The following is a 15655-nucleotide window of genomic DNA, read 5'->3' on the forward strand; positions in this document are numbered from 1 at the left end:
AGTGCCCTCTCTAGGTCTTGGATGAGATCCTTCCCCAAGTGGAGGAGTTCAAACATCTTGGAGATCGACACAATACGTGCAGTGTCTGCAGTGATTCGGACTTTGTATCGGTCTGTTTTTGGTGAAGAATGAGCTAAGCTGAAAGGCGAAACTCTCAATTTACCGGTCGATCTACGTTCCTACCCTCACCTATGGTCACGAGCTGGGGACCGAAAGAACCAGATCCTGGATACAAGCGGCCGAAATGAGTTTCCTCCACAGGGTGTCCGGGCTCTCCCTTAGAGATAGGGAGAGAAGATCGGTCATCCAGGAGGGGCTCAGACTAGAGCCGCTGCTCCTCTGCATTGAGAGGAGCAAGATGAGGTGGCTCGGGCATCTGTTTAGGATGCCTCCTGGACGGCTCCCTGGTAAGGTGTTCCGGGCACGTCCCACCGGGAGGAGACCTCGGGGACGACCCAGGATACTCCGGAGAGTCTACGTCTCTCGGCTTGCCTGGGAACGCCTTGGGATCCCCTCTGAAGAGCTAGAGGAAGTGGCTGGGGAGAGGGAAGTCTGGGCTTCCCTGCTGAAGCTGCTGCCTCCGAGACCCGACCTCAGATAAGTGGAAGACAATGGATGGATGGAACGATAAAGCCTGCCCATTTGGTTGTTATGAAGCAGACAACTTGCTGGTTCATGGACGACGGCAGGACACTGAATTGAACCAAAAATACTAAATTCCTTGATTTGCACCATGATTTTATTCTTCCTCGGCCCATGTGTGACGCCTTTTACAATATAATTTTTTTAATTTTTCTTTCACTACTATCATAGAAAAAGTGTCAAACTCAAGGCCCAGGGGCCAGATCCGGCTCACCACATAATTTAATGTGGCCCGCAAAAGCAAATCATGTGCATCGACTTCATGTTTCTTGCTAAAATACCAAAACTGCAAAAAAAAATAAAAATTACCAGTTGCCTTTATAAAATGAAATGAATAATACTTCAACAGTTTTCATCAGCTTCTGATTTAAAAATAAGTTATCTATCAATGTGTTGTATATTTGTGATAATATGAGGCAATTATACATTTAAAGCATAGGTGTCAAACTCAAGGCCCGGGGGCCACATCCGGCCCGCCACATGATTTTATGTGGCCCGTGAAGGCATATCAACTTCCACGATTCTTGTACCAAGATTTCAAATTGTCATATTTCGTAAATACCATTGAGATATTGCAAGCATTTTTGTGTAACCAAATATGAACAATAATTGAAAAACCCATTACCCTTGGTTTCTGTTTCTGAGGTGATTTGGCTGTCCAAACAGGACAAAAAAAAAAAGAAAAAGAGTTTATTTTTTTATGGTTCCACAGTCATAACAGACCTCTGAGGGAAACTACAATGTGGCCCGCAACAAAAATGAGTTTGAGACCCCTGATTTAAAGTACATGGTTGCACAGCTATAACGGCGGGAAGCCATTACTACAATGTGGGACGTGCCAAAAATGAGTTTGACACCATAGCATTTTTGTTGCGCTATAGAAAACCAATCCTGATTTCTGTGACAATTTCCCACCTTGTGGTACAGGTCGGTGAGCTTGAAGTAGAAAAGACGGCAGGAGAGGCAGCCGAAGCGCAGGTACGGGCTGAGGCCTGTAGGGCTGGCCAGCAGCGAGTTGGCATTCATCCTCGGACGCTCAAAGTTTGCCACCCATGCCTGGAAGGTGCACAAGGATACCAGGGGAGGGGAGGTGCAGAGCATCCCACAGCAACCAACTGTAAGGCTATGTCCACACGTGCACGTGTATTTTTAAAAAAACAATTTCCTAATCATCCATCCATTTTCTGAGCTGCTTCTCCTCACTCGGGTCGCGGGCGTGCTGGAGCCTATCCCAGCTGTCATCGGGCAGGAGGCGGGGTACACCCTGAACTGGTTGCCAGCCAATCGCAGGGCACATAGAAACTAACAACCATTCGCACTCACAGTCATGCCTACGGGCAATTTAGAGTCTCCAATTAATGCATGTTTTTGGGATGTGGGAGGAAACCGGAGTGCCCGGAGAAAACCCACGCAGGCACGGGGAGAACATGCAAACTCCACACAGGCGGGGACGGGGATTGAACCCCGCACCTCAGAACTGTGAGGCTGACGCTCTAACCAGTCGGCCACCGTGCCGCCAATTTCCTAATCAGGGTTTTGAAAAAAATTCTCCACATCAAGACGCAAGAGCATATTAAAGCAACAGGTGGCGCTATAACAGAATAGTCCAAGGCCATTTTAGTCAAGCCTGAATAAAATTATTTAAGGGCAAGGTGCATTAACAACAATGTAAATTTATTAAATGTTATTCAATTGAATTAGCTAAAATGTGAGTTAACATATTAAAAAAAAAGTACACGTAAGAAACCTTGAGGACACCACAGAACACGTACAAAGAAGAACAAAATTTATATTAAAAAAAAAAGCAACCTTGCTAGAGTTTTCCCAAGTTATTTTTTTAGATCCTTTAAATTTGGTTATGGACAAACATGCACTGAAAATGTTTTATTCAAAAAAAAATTCTTTATTAATTTTAAAAATACCCGTGTTTGTGGACATGGCCTTACGTGGCATTCCAGAAAAAGGGTATTACCAAATTTAGGACCTCTGGTTTGAGGAAGTACAATGGAACACCGGGACAAAATGACATTTACTTATTTCACAGAGGTGCAACAATCTTACTTCACTTAACAATGGTGTAAGAATATAAAACCTTACTGTCCAAACAAAAAAACTCGTATCGCCATTCATTTTTCATTTTTACTTTTTGATGGTTTTAGCAGGTCAAAATGTATGTAAAGTGTCAGCACATTGTTATGATGATATTGTTTGGTTTGCATCTGTTTAACTTTGCTATTGTTACAAGCAGAGAGAAACATCCATTCATTTTCCACACCAATTATCCTCACTAGGGTCACGGGGGAAAACCTGGAACTGGTCGCCAGCCACGAACAACCATTCGCACTCACATTTACACATACGGACAATTTTGTCTTCAATTAGCCTACAATGCATGTTTTGAGGATATGGGGAGGAAACTGGAGAAAACCCACACAGGCACAGAAAGAACATGCAAACTCCACACAGGTAAGAACAGATTTGAACACAGGTCTTCAGAACTGAGGCAGGTGTGCTCAGTAGTCGTCCACCGTGTTGCCCGCAGAGAGAAACAAATAACTCAAAAATATGCATTCATCACAGGAAGCTAGTATTATATTTACACATACTGTATACAGGTGGTATGAAAAATAATAAAATACGGAAATGTGACATACACAGTCATCACTGGACATTGATTGCGTACCAAATCTACTGTATCTGTATTTATTGGTTATAATAGATAGTGCCTTTTAAGACCATCTATTCTTCATTAAACATTTCTGTGTGAATATTTTGATATAAGAAATCTGATTTGCAGTTGTCAGCCAAGATTTTGTTGACATCTGCCTTGAGCACATCAAGGTCAGACCTGAGAAGCTCCAAATAGGACACGTCCCACTTCCCAGTTTTCTGGAATGCAGTGTTTAAGTCTTCATGGATATTTGGGGAAGTCATCACAAGGCAGACTGCGTGGGTTTTCTCAGGGCACTCCGGTTTCCTCCCACATCCCAAAAACATCCATGGTAGGTTAATTGAAGACTCTAAATAGCCCATAAGTGTGAATGTGAGTGCGAATGGTTGTTTGTTTATATGTGCCCTGCGATTGGCTGGCAACCAGTTCAGGGTGTGCCCCGCCTCTTGCCCGATGGTGGCTGGGATGGGCTCCAGCGCGCCCGCGACCCTTGTGAGGATAAGCGGCTCAGGAAATGGATGGATGGATGTCTCATCACAAATACAAATACAAAAAAGACACTCACTTTTCTTTCTAAATGGCGCTCTATTCTGGTCAGAGCCGCCGTCTCTCCTCCTGGCCACACGGCAGTCGGCAGGCCGTCAATGTCAAAGCCTGAATACGCACCAAAAAATAATTCAGTAATTTAATACCTACTAAAAAGGCAAACATTAAAAGTATAAAATTAAATGCAGTGAAACTTTTAAGGTGAAATACAATCCATTCCAGGACACTGGACTGACCTCAGATTTAGTTACCTCAAGAAACACTTTTTCCCTATTGGAAATAATGGAAACCTAATCAAACAGGGTTCCAGGTTCAAAATTGTTCTTTTATTATTGATGTCACTTTAGCCATGTTGTACTGCTCATTTAGGTCAGAGACATGCATCACTTTCATACGATGTAACAAGTTTCATTTCTGTTCTATGATCGTCATCACATTTTCCTCTGTGCTATCACTGGTACACTTCTGTGGTGAAATTGCCAAATACTTTGCTACAATTTTTTTTTTAAATGTTACAACTGTCATCAGACAGTGACTATAAAAAATATAAATAGGAAGCAGAAAAATGTATACATCATATACATACATTAAGACAGAGCTAATCTTTCTCCTCACAGTTCAAGTTGATGAGAACATGTATATGATGTTGCTATGGCGAAGCAGGCCCTTGGCACGATTTATACTAAGTGACACAGGTCCGAATTTTTGCTCTGAAGTGGTACAATTCGGATTGCACAATGACATTGTAAAAGGAAGAAAATGAATGGAATCGGATATCCTCAGATGGGAAACAGACCTCTTCCGAACATGCATAAAAATCAGATATGGGATATCTGCCAATGCGACAGCCGCGTAAACGCACAGATGGGGTATATCCCGTCAACGTGAGCTTAAGATAATCGACAATACCACATAAAGGTTTGGACATGGATTCTCCTTCAATGGCATGAGAAAGTGTGTCCAAACCTTTGACTTGTAGTGTAAATATAGATTAACTCCATGGGTACACAGTTTGTACCTCCTCCAGGTGGGAGCAGCAGATGGCTGCTTAAGTGTAAATGTGGTCTGACAGAGGCTAACGGTGTGACTATGTTCAAGGCTAATTTAGGGGACAAACCTGCCTGACCTCTGGTCGTGAGGCATTAGAAACCTTAAATCTATTGTTCTGGCCTCTTATATGAAGAGTCAAAGAGTGGCCCAGGTGCTGGCAGCAGACGGCTGCAGGCAAGTCTTTGCTCTCAATGGAGCCAAACCATCTGTGAATGGAAAGCAGACATCTGGATGGAAGCTCAGAGGAGGATGAGCTGCCACACAATTAATCCAATAGTCAGATTTAGACCAGTAGGGTCTTTAAATACAGAAGTTGGCGTGACAGATGGACTTTATTCAACAACGGTGTTCAGCTACCACAAAAGAACATCCATCCATTTTCTATTGCTAATCCTGTTCAGGGTCACAGGTGAGATGGAGCCTATCCCAGCTGAGTGCCAGCGTTTTGTGATTTCTCTGTAAGAACAACAGTTACTTGTATAACTCCTTTTTCACATGCACAACAATTAACTATGCTAATGTTACTTAAATCATTATATGTTCATCCATACATTTTCCTCACTAGGGTCGCGGGCATGCTGGAGCCTATGCCAGCTATCATCGGGCAGGAGGCGGCGTACTCCCTGAACGGGTTGCCAGCCAATCGCAGGGCACATACAAACAAACAACCATTCGCACTCACATCCACACCTACGGGCAATTTAGAGTTGTCAATCAACCTACCATGCATGTTTTTGGGATGTGGGAGGAAACCGGAGTGCCCGGAGAAAACCCACACAGGCACGGAGAGAACATGCAAACTCCACACAGGCGGGGCCGGGGATTGAACCCTACTCCTCAGAACTGTGAGGCAGACGCTCTCACCAGTTGTCCAACGTGCCGCCTAAATCATTATATATATATTATTTACATTTTTGATCAGGGTCAAAGTTAGATCCAGTGGCCTTTAAGAGTAACGTAATGAGAACATTTGGTATAATCTTTACTGCATATTGTTCAGGGTGTACCCCGCCTCTCGCCCGAAGATCGCTGGGATAGGCTCCAGCACGCCCGCGAGCCTCCTGAGGATTAAGTGGGACAGAAAATGAATGGATGGATGGATGTTAAGGCAGGCAGCCGTGGCCCAATGGTTAAGATCATCGCCTACCACTGTGGGGTACCTAGGTTCAAGACCCCGACTTGACCATCCCCCGGACTCACAGCTGTGGTTTCCTTGAGCAAGACACTGATACCCCGAAATGCTCCCCGGGCGCTTCAGCTGCCCCCTGCTCCAGTGTGTTCCACTAACATGTGTATGTGTTCACCGTGATGGGTTAAATGCAGAGAACAAATTTCGTGTGCATGCATGCATGCATGTTCATGACAATAAAAGGTGATTCTTCTTCTTCTTAACATGGAGGCCTGGCAGTGAATGAGTTAATAATATAAGAAAACGATATAGCAGAAACAAGTGACAACAGCATTATTTAGTTGTGTGTCTCACCAAGCTCCTCCAGGGACGGGACCCCATACTTGTCTCCGTGGTCCTCCAAGACAGGGGTTATGCATTTGGCCATCAGGCTCTCCGAGAGGGTCTCCACAGGCATCTCAGGAGGATCCAGGCGACTAATCAGTGTCTGGAAGCGCTTGTAGGTAAGAGGGGGTTGGCCACCGTTCAGTTCTATAATCCTGGTTGGATAAGAGAATAGGTAGAAACCATCATTCAGTCTAGTTCTATGTGGCCTGACAAGATGCTCCTGACTATAAACAGATTTTTTTGTGTGACACTTATTCCAAAGGTTACTCCAGCATCACCATATACATTGTCACTGTTGTGTTGTTTTTACCTTTTCCAATAACAGTGGTTAAATAACGATAAACGAGAATCACCTTTACGCTACGACTTTCTCCTTTATTTTTAAAGGCTGAATGTTTTTCATCTAAATATTCATTCAATTCGATTAAATTTAATTTATGTAGAGCTAAATCATAACAGAAGTCGTCTCAGGGCATTTCACACATGGAGCTGAGACCACACTCCTCACTCAATAAAAGACCAACTCAATGCCACATAAGAAGGTATAAAGCGACCGAGGCAAGGAAAAACTCTCTTAAGAAAGCTCAAGCAGACCAAAGACTTGGTGTGGGGCAGACGTCTGCCTCAACCAGTTGGGTTAGAGAGTAGAAAAGAAGACAGAGAGAGTAAGAGAGCGACTGAAAAAGGGAGACAGAGAGGAATAACGAGTAACAAAGAGAGAGGAACACAAAGAGAGAGAGAGAGAGAGAGAGAGAGAGAGAGAGAGAGGGAGAGAGAGATACACGTTATTATGAGAATCAAATTATTTGACAGTCCTTTTATCCATATCAGGTAATTATAAACTGACTTTCCTGAATAGTTTAGCAACTTTATGTGGTGAGAAGGTTTGAAAAAGGTCAATGTATGTGTTCTTTGAAGCAGACCCCTATTTTACTGTTGAGATGTACCTCTCATAACAGCAGAGGCCACTGTTCCCAATTTCAAAGGCTGATTAATGTCCAGAAGTTCATAATGCTAATGCAAAGTTTAGAACAATGGTTTAGTGTCAGGTTTTCAACGTACTTGTCCAGGTCATAGAGAGTGTGTGAGATCTTGACAATGACCTCTACTCCTGCCTCCATGGCCAGTTTCTTGATGGCGGCATCTCTCTCCTTTCCAAAAGGCTCAGAGTCATACTCAAAGGTCAACCGAGTGATCTTCCACTCCTAACACAGACACACCAAACACATCAACGGTTACAGGTGTCCGAAATAAAAGTCTCACAAAGCCTCCAGGTGGGACAGTTTTAGGAGAAGCTGACCTTAAAGAGCCGTGGGAATACATTGGCTGGTTGGCCCCTTATGACGAAAAGGCGGGAGTTAAGCTTCCGAAGGTTGGAATCCAAATCCTCCAGACACTGGAGAAGAAACCTGACCGACAAGAAAAAAAATAAGTTGATTGTCCAAGTTGATTTCAAGTTGATTTCAGAGCTAACATACAAACAAGCACTTGCCCAAAGTGGTGAAGAACAAAGTCCCTTCCAACAGGACAAAAAAAATACAATAACTTTGACAGAACCAAAACCAGCATAGAACCATTGCAGCAGACATCTGCCTCCACCACTTTGCTAGACTTGAGTTCCCCTGTTGGTTGCTTACTTTGTTAGTTAGCATGATTCAACACCTACACAACCAATTTCTATGAACCCTTGTGGTGAGCTGGCACATGTGCTCTGGAATAACTAATAACAATTTATTTAATTAATCACATTTTGTCAAACTCTTTAACATTGGTACTCATTCAAAATACCAATTCATTATACAAATCCAACAAGTTTTTTTTTTTTACCGTTTGAAATTGTGAATGAATAATTATGTACAGGCGACAGCTGCAAACATGGCCTATTTTACCACCTTGGTGGAAGACTACACTCAACTGAGTGCCATTCTACATGATTCATTTCACCCAATCAGTCTTTGTCCTTCACAGACATGCAAACACCAAATGCATGAAAAAGGTGACCAAAAAATAAAAAAAAACATTGTCGGGGAGCCTGGAGAGATTTCTTTTTTAAATTTATTTTAACATAAATTAAGCAATATGGAAGACTCTGAAGAGTACAATAAGGCAAAATTAAAAAAAATCTTTACGCAGATTTTTTTTTAATTTACACTGCTCAAGTACATGTTGATGTACAAATTTATGATTAAAATTACATTTGCCTAATTTCTTTGCTTTTTTTTGTTCAGGCCTCCAACTTGAGCCAGGCCCATCTCCACCTATGCCACATGAATAGCATTCTCCTCTTTAAGCACTCTCTGGAAAAGATTTGACTAAAATCATTGTCTGTTTCATTTTATTATTCAATATTAACAACTTCAAAGGCTAATCCCAAATGCATCCTCTGAGAAAATATTAAGTAAAAATTTTTCTGGTTTTATTGCCCATTTCTGAATTTGAAGTTAGTTAATTCTGTGTTGTGACACAATCCCTAACATCGCTCTGTCGCTTAATACATTTAACATTAACATCTGTACACTAATTAGATAGTTGTTGGCGCGTTTCCTCATTAATACAAGATGTACTAGCGGATTAGCTCTTGTGGCCGAGGTTACGTGTGCTTCGCGGTTCCACTGGGACCACAACCAGGGCCAGGACCCACAGCACCTCATTGCGAAAATACAAAAGACCAGTGCAACAAATATGACACTGGCTGATAAGATGAGCAAAAATGTTGCTTAAACGTAAGAGTAGCAATAGAGGATGTCCGCTCCAGATGTGGGTAGAGTAGCCAAATATTGTACTCAAGTAAGAGTACTGTTACTTGACAATAATGTGACTCAAGTAAAAGTAAAAATTAGTCCTCCAAAAAATTACTTAAGAGTAAAAAGTACACAGTGAAATAATTACTCAAGTACTGACTAAATAGCACAAACAATAAAACAAAATAAATAAACAAAAACATTTGCAATTAACTTCACCGTGTTTTCTCAAGTTATATAAATATCCATGAAGGAGGTACAAACTGTGTACCCATGGAGTTAATCTATATTTACACTACAAGTCAAAGGTTTGGACACACTTTTGTTCATCTAATGTAAAGAAGAGTAGCGCCGTTCCCTTCACGGGAAAGAAGACCTTCCCAAAATGGTCGCCACGTAGGCAGGACAATCAGCAGGGCTGGCTTATCTTTTATTACTTATGCCCGGGAAGCCCAATAGAAAATGACGTCTGAGGTCATGTGACTTTCTTGTGTTGTTTGATTGGTGAACTAGACTTAAACGTCACTAGCGCTTAAATTGGAAACAGCGCCCAATGCCGAAGTCGTAGTCTCGCGCACGAAATAGTTGATAAATAAGCAATAATTGATAAACAAAAGTAGCGAGGGACATTTACATTATTGTAACGGAGTAAAAGCACTGTTACTTCTTAGCAGCAAAAGCGGCGGAATTGTATTTTCTGGTCTTGTCAACTCCTGTGACTCCTCCCCCCCCCCCCCCCCCCCACCCCACCACGATTCACATAAATGGCCTATTTTGAGTTCAAAACGGCAAATTTCATGTATGCCTTCAGCGATAATGATAATTACGACAATGAAGCTGTCAATGTTAAAGTGTCATGCTGAAGAAAATATTTCTCCATGGGTTGTCATACGTAGGTGTGTGTAAGTCTTGGTGTCGAGGTGTGTGTGTGTGTCAGGCCTCAATGACATCCACTGCAAACTCAAAATTTGACCTGAAGGTCACTTGTGCTATGAACTTGTGTGTTTTCCACAAAGAGCAATCTCTGACATCCATATCTGCTTTTAAGTGTTTTAAGCATTTTTATTAATTTGGTCCAAGCCATAATACCTAAGTACTAAAATGATGTGCTTTGATTTTCTGTTGATTGGCAGGCAGAAACTAATTTCAGAAAAAAATAAAGCTTGCCCTCTTGAAATAAACAGCCACTTGTCAATACATACAGTACGTTAGTGACGCTGCTATCACCATCCTCCTCCACACGACACCTTAGGTTTTATCACTCCAAACTGTGAGAAAATGCTGTTGGAAAACATGACTCAAACACCCTTGATTATCATTTCAGTTCTTGAATGTTTCAGTGTGCAGTCACACCTGCATGTTTGACCTACAAACCAGAACTCAGACGAAACTGTGTCTGATCTGGATGAGGATCAAGCAGGAGTCTGGCAGGCTGCTACTGTCCATGTCCATCAGCCTGTCCCTGAGGAGAAACGCCCTGAAGACAGAGCTAATCTTTCTCCTCACAGTTCAAGTTCATGTGTCTGCTGCGATGAGCACAATGTGACCCTCTGCAGACCTGTTCATGGTCTTTGACGCTTTAAGATATTGCAGGTTTCTGCTGTTCAGCTACTGGTGCAAAGTCAAATTACCCAACCACCCATCCATCCATCCAACTCCTATACCGCTTATCAAGTTGAGGTTCATCAGGAGCCTATCCCAGCTGAGTTTGGGTGATAGGCATTAGGCAAACAACACACTGGACTGGTCCCGAGTCGATCACACAGCACATACGGTGCTGTGAGTTAACTTTGAATAGTTTTTTTTTTCCTTACTAAATGAAATCACCATTTAAAAACAGCATTTTAAGTTCACTTGGGTTATATTTGTCTGATATTTACATCTTTGATGATCTTAAAATAGGGAAGCAACGCAAAAATAATTTCCGAAGGGGGACAATACTTTTTCACTGCACTGTATTCCTATTTAAAGATTCCTTTTGAACTGAAAACTGTTACATACTGTTTGTTAAAAAGTAATAAAATAAAAAAAATAAAGATTTTTCCCTTACATGAGAAATAATCGTGATTACAATATTGATCAAAATAATTGTGATTATTAGTTTGGCCATAATTCTGCAGCCCTAGCTATTGCTCTTCCAATAAGCAATATCTTTGTGTCTCAAGATCATTTTGTCGCTTTGTGACAAGTGCCATTGTGATAAGACAAACATTTTCTATCCCAATGATGCAATACCCCCAATCTAGTATTTTTGTATTGAATTGCCCCACGCAGCACCGTTTTAGTCACATGCTGTGATGACGTACCGGCGTGCCCCTTGGTTCTTCATAACATCTATGTCGCCGCCTTCTCGATCGATTTTGCAGCATAATTAAACGTATCATCTGGTCATCTAGGTCCATTTGTTCTGCCACGGTCGCCATTGTCCCTTCTCTGGCAGGGAAGGAGCCCATGCTGGTGTGTGAGGTTGAGAAGTTCCGACTAGACATAGTCGGGCTCTCCTCCACACACAGCTGGGGCTCTGGTACCAGTCCTCTCACGAGGGGTTGGACTCTCTTCCACTCTGGAGTTGCCCACGGTGAGAGACGCCGAGCAGGGGTGGGTATGCTTATTGCTCCCCGGCTCTGCGCCTGTACATGAGGGTTCACCCCAGTGGACGAGAGGGTAGCCTCTGTCCGCCTTCTGGTGGGGGGATGGGTCCTGACTGTTGTTTGTGCCTATGCACCAAACAGCAGTCCAGAGTACCCACCCTTTTTGGAGTCCTTGGAGGGGGTGCTGTGAGCACTCCCGCTAGGGACTCCATTGTTTTGCTGTGGGACTTAAATGTTCACATGGGCAATAACAGTGAGACCTGGAAAGACGTGATTAGGAGGAACGGCCCCCTCAATCAGAACCCGAGCGTTCCATTATTGGACATCTGTGTTCATCATTGTCCATAACGTGTTCATCAGTGTCCATAACGAACACCAGGCTCAATCATAAGGGGGTCCATATGTGCGTATGTATGTCTGTGCACCATTACCTGGTGGTTTGTTGGCTCTGATGGTGGGGGAAGATGGCGGTCCGACCTGGCAGGCCCAAACGTATTGTGAGGGTCTGCTAGGAATGTCTGGCGGTGAGAAGGAGTTTCAACTCCCACCTCCGGCAGAACTTCACCCACGTCCCGGGGGAGGCGGGGGACATGGAGTTCGAGTGGACGATGTTCCACGCCTCCATTGTTGAGTCGGCCGAATGGAGCTCTGGCCGTAAGGTGGTCGGTGCCTGTCGTGGCGGCAAACCCCGAACTACAGGGGGATCACACTCCTCAGCCTCCCTGGTAAGGTCTATTCAGGGGTGCTGGAGAGGAGTGTCCGTCGGGAAGTCAAATCTCAGATTCAAGAGGAGCACTGTGGTTTTCGTCCTGCCCGTGGAACAGTGGACCAGCTGTACACCCTCGGTAAGGTCCTCAAGGGTGCATGGGAGTCCGCCCAACCAGTCTAAATGTGTTTTGTGGACTTGGAGAAGGCGTCCGACCGTGTCCCTCGGGACGTCCTGTGGGGGCTACTCCGGGAGTATGGGGTATCAAACCCCCTGATAGGGGCTGTTCGGTCCCTGTATGACCAGTGTCAGAGTATGGTCCACATTGCCGGCAGTTAGTCTGATTCATTTCCGGCAAGGGACTCCGCCAAGGCTGGCCTTTGTCACCGATTCTGTTAATAATGTTTATGGACAGAATTTCTAGGCGCAACTGAGGCGTAGAGGTGGTCAGGTTTGGTGGCCTCAGTATTGCACCTGTGCTTTTTGCAGATGTGGTTCTGTTGGCTTCCTCAACCCATGATCTCCAACTCTCACTGGAGCGGTTCGCAGCAGAGTGTGAAGCGGTTGGGATGAAAATCTACACTTCCAAATCAGAGACCATGGTACTCAGTCGGAAAAGGGTGGCATGCCCTCTCCAGGTCGGGGATGAGATCCTGCCCCAAGTGGAGGAGTTCTAGTATATTGGGGTCTTGTTCACAAGTGAGGGAAGAATGGAACAGGAGATCAGGAGATCAGAGATGCAGGCTCTTTATCGGTCAGTTGTAGTGAAGAAGGCGAAAAGCGAAGCTCTCAATTTACCGGTCGATCTACGGTCCTACCCTCACCTATGGTCACGAGCTGTGGGTCGTGACCGAAAGAACAAGATCCAGGATACAAGCGGCCGAAATGAGTTTCCTCCATAGGGTGTCCAGGTTCTCCCTTAGAGATAGGGTGAGAAGCGTCGTCATCCGGGAGAGGCTCATCCGAGAGGAGCCAGATGAGGTAGATCGGGCATCTGATTATGGTGCCTCCTGGACACCTCCCTGGTGAGGTGTTCCAGGCATGTCCCACCCAGAGGAGATCCCGGGGACAACCCAGGACATGCTGGAGAGACTATGTTTCCCGGATGTCCTGGGAACGCCTCAGGGTCCCTCCGGAGGAGCTGGACGAAGTGGCTGGGGAGAGCGTAGTCTGGGCTTCCCTCCTAAAGCTAGTGCCCCCACGACCCGACCTCGGATAAGCGGAAGAAAATGGATGGATAGATGGATAGAGTAGCTATAGTTCCCATTAGGTGGCATGTCCCAATTAGTGGTAGAAAGGTAATCTAATTAAGACAAATGATGCCTCCATCAAACAGCCTTCTTTTTAACACTTCCAATCTTAAAGAGTTCCAACTTCCAGAGGGATAAAACTCTGGCAATATAAGAGAATAAAGTTTCATATTAAACCTATGCAACTATTCATCCAAAATTTTATATCCTGATATAGGTAATTTTATACCCCGATAACGATATACAGTATATCCTGATATAGTATTGACCATTACATTTAATCGGAACAACCGTGCACAGCACAGTAGTTGGGATTGTTTTTGTATGTTTATTTAACAAAACTTGATTAAAAAAAACATAAGTAGTTAAAAACAAGATCTCCGTCGCATACGAGGTATGTCAAGAGCCGCCATTTTTATGCCGTGCATTAACGATGACGTAACCTTGCATTTACATCGAGACGAAGCATGTGCAGACAGATCTATTCCTGGCTCCAATGGCAAAAATTTACTTCTGAACAGTTTGGAAAAAGGACTTTTTCACCCCAGTGAAACCGAAAGAAATTCCATTCTGATTTGGCCTGTTTGAGTTTTTTGTTATGAGGTTTTTATAATGGAGCATTTTCATTTGGTTTGAGCTTCTAAACAGATTATAATCGGAATAGAAGGCTAAAACCAGGTTAGCTCTTTATTCCTTCTTTCAGACCCAGGGGGATACATAACAGAGTTTAAAAAAAAAAAAAAAAAAAAAAAAAAAACATTTATCGGGATAGTTTTTGGTAAAATAGATCATCTTAAAAAAATTGTTAGCATGACAGGCCAACACACAGGTATTGAACAATGCTGATGGTTTGAACCTAACTTGCTCCAATTTTGTTCAAACTATCATGTCATCAACCCGTAGTTATGCTAGTTATAGGAGCATACACAGGAAGTCTACTAACTTGTTTCCCAGATTTGGTCCCTTGACTTTCCGCATATAGCGGAAGCAATGAAATATTAACCAGCATACTGTGTTTTGACTTGTGCTGGCACATACGGTACAACGGAGTCTTCTTAAAAAAACTAATAAAAAAACTTTGGGTTTAGTCCCCTTTAAGTACAGTATTAAGGGTCACACAATGCAGCCTCTGATCATCATAGGAAACGCTGTACCTGTCCACTGAGAGTTTCGGCTATGGCGTGTAAACTTACAAAAGTTTCAACTTCCTGTGAAAAAGGAATTCTACAAAAGTGTGTAAGTTACAAACAAAACACCTTTTATTTTTAACAATTACAGTATGTTTTGAGTGTAATAAAATGTTAATAATGTAACTTGAGACTGCATATTCCTATCCAACTGGAATTCAGATGAAACACCCTTTCCAATCATAGTTACAACTTCAAATAAGGGGACAAATAATTATTTGTCCTTAGCAAATCAAATAACCACTAAATATATCATTCTGTCACTTAAACCTGCAGGACATGATGTGCTTTCAGCAGTTTCTATGCAGTATTATAGGAAATTATTACCAAAAAATTATGTCAAACAGCACTCGCTTTCACAAATATTCTCAGTATGCAGATAATGTGCAGGCTTCTAGGGTTCACTACAGAGATAAACACGATGTTTTATTTACGCCGTCGCATGTTTTAGCAGATAGAGTGATGGCGGTGTGTTGAGCAAGCGCACTTCCCTCAGCCATCAAGTTTGACTGCAGTGAGCATGTATGTCAACACTCTCCAAGCCTCACCACAAGTGGGTCACGATCACGTAACCACTCACAAGTTGCACTTAGCTGTCTGGCCCACTAACCTACATCTGCTTCTTCTATTAATGAGGAATTTCCAGCCCATTCACAAAATTTAAAATCGACAACTTAAAATTTGGCCAATTAATTCAAAGCTCAAACTGTCTCCATCACGTAATGTTTGAGTATAACTTAATCCCCCAAATTTTA

At 43.1% G+C, this 15655-nt stretch overlaps 1 protein-coding gene across 2 annotated transcripts in view; it reads right to left on the reverse strand.

The window, feature by feature from the left end:
- The window catches only part of LOC133486259 (cryptochrome-1-like), a 51906-nt gene that overhangs the window by 28548 nt on the left and 7703 nt on the right, over positions 1-15655 (reverse strand). Inside the window, exons 3-7 of one of the 2 annotated variants that reach the window (XM_061791139.1) lie at positions 7726-7834; positions 7488-7630; positions 6393-6577; positions 3879-3967; positions 1558-1698 (exon numbers count right to left, since the gene is read on the reverse strand). In XM_061791139.1, the coding sequence (XP_061647123.1) occupies positions 1558-1698; positions 3879-3967; positions 6393-6577; positions 7488-7630; positions 7726-7834 (667 nt within the window). The remainder of the gene's footprint in view (positions 1-1557; positions 1699-3878; positions 3968-6392; positions 6578-7487; positions 7631-7725; positions 7835-15655) is intronic. The other variant, XM_061791145.1, reaches the window with a different exon arrangement.

This window comes from Phyllopteryx taeniolatus, chromosome 1 (genome assembly GCF_024500385.1).
Source record: "Phyllopteryx taeniolatus isolate TA_2022b chromosome 1, UOR_Ptae_1.2, whole genome shotgun sequence".
NCBI lineage: Eukaryota > Metazoa > Chordata > Actinopteri > Syngnathiformes > Syngnathidae > Phyllopteryx > Phyllopteryx taeniolatus.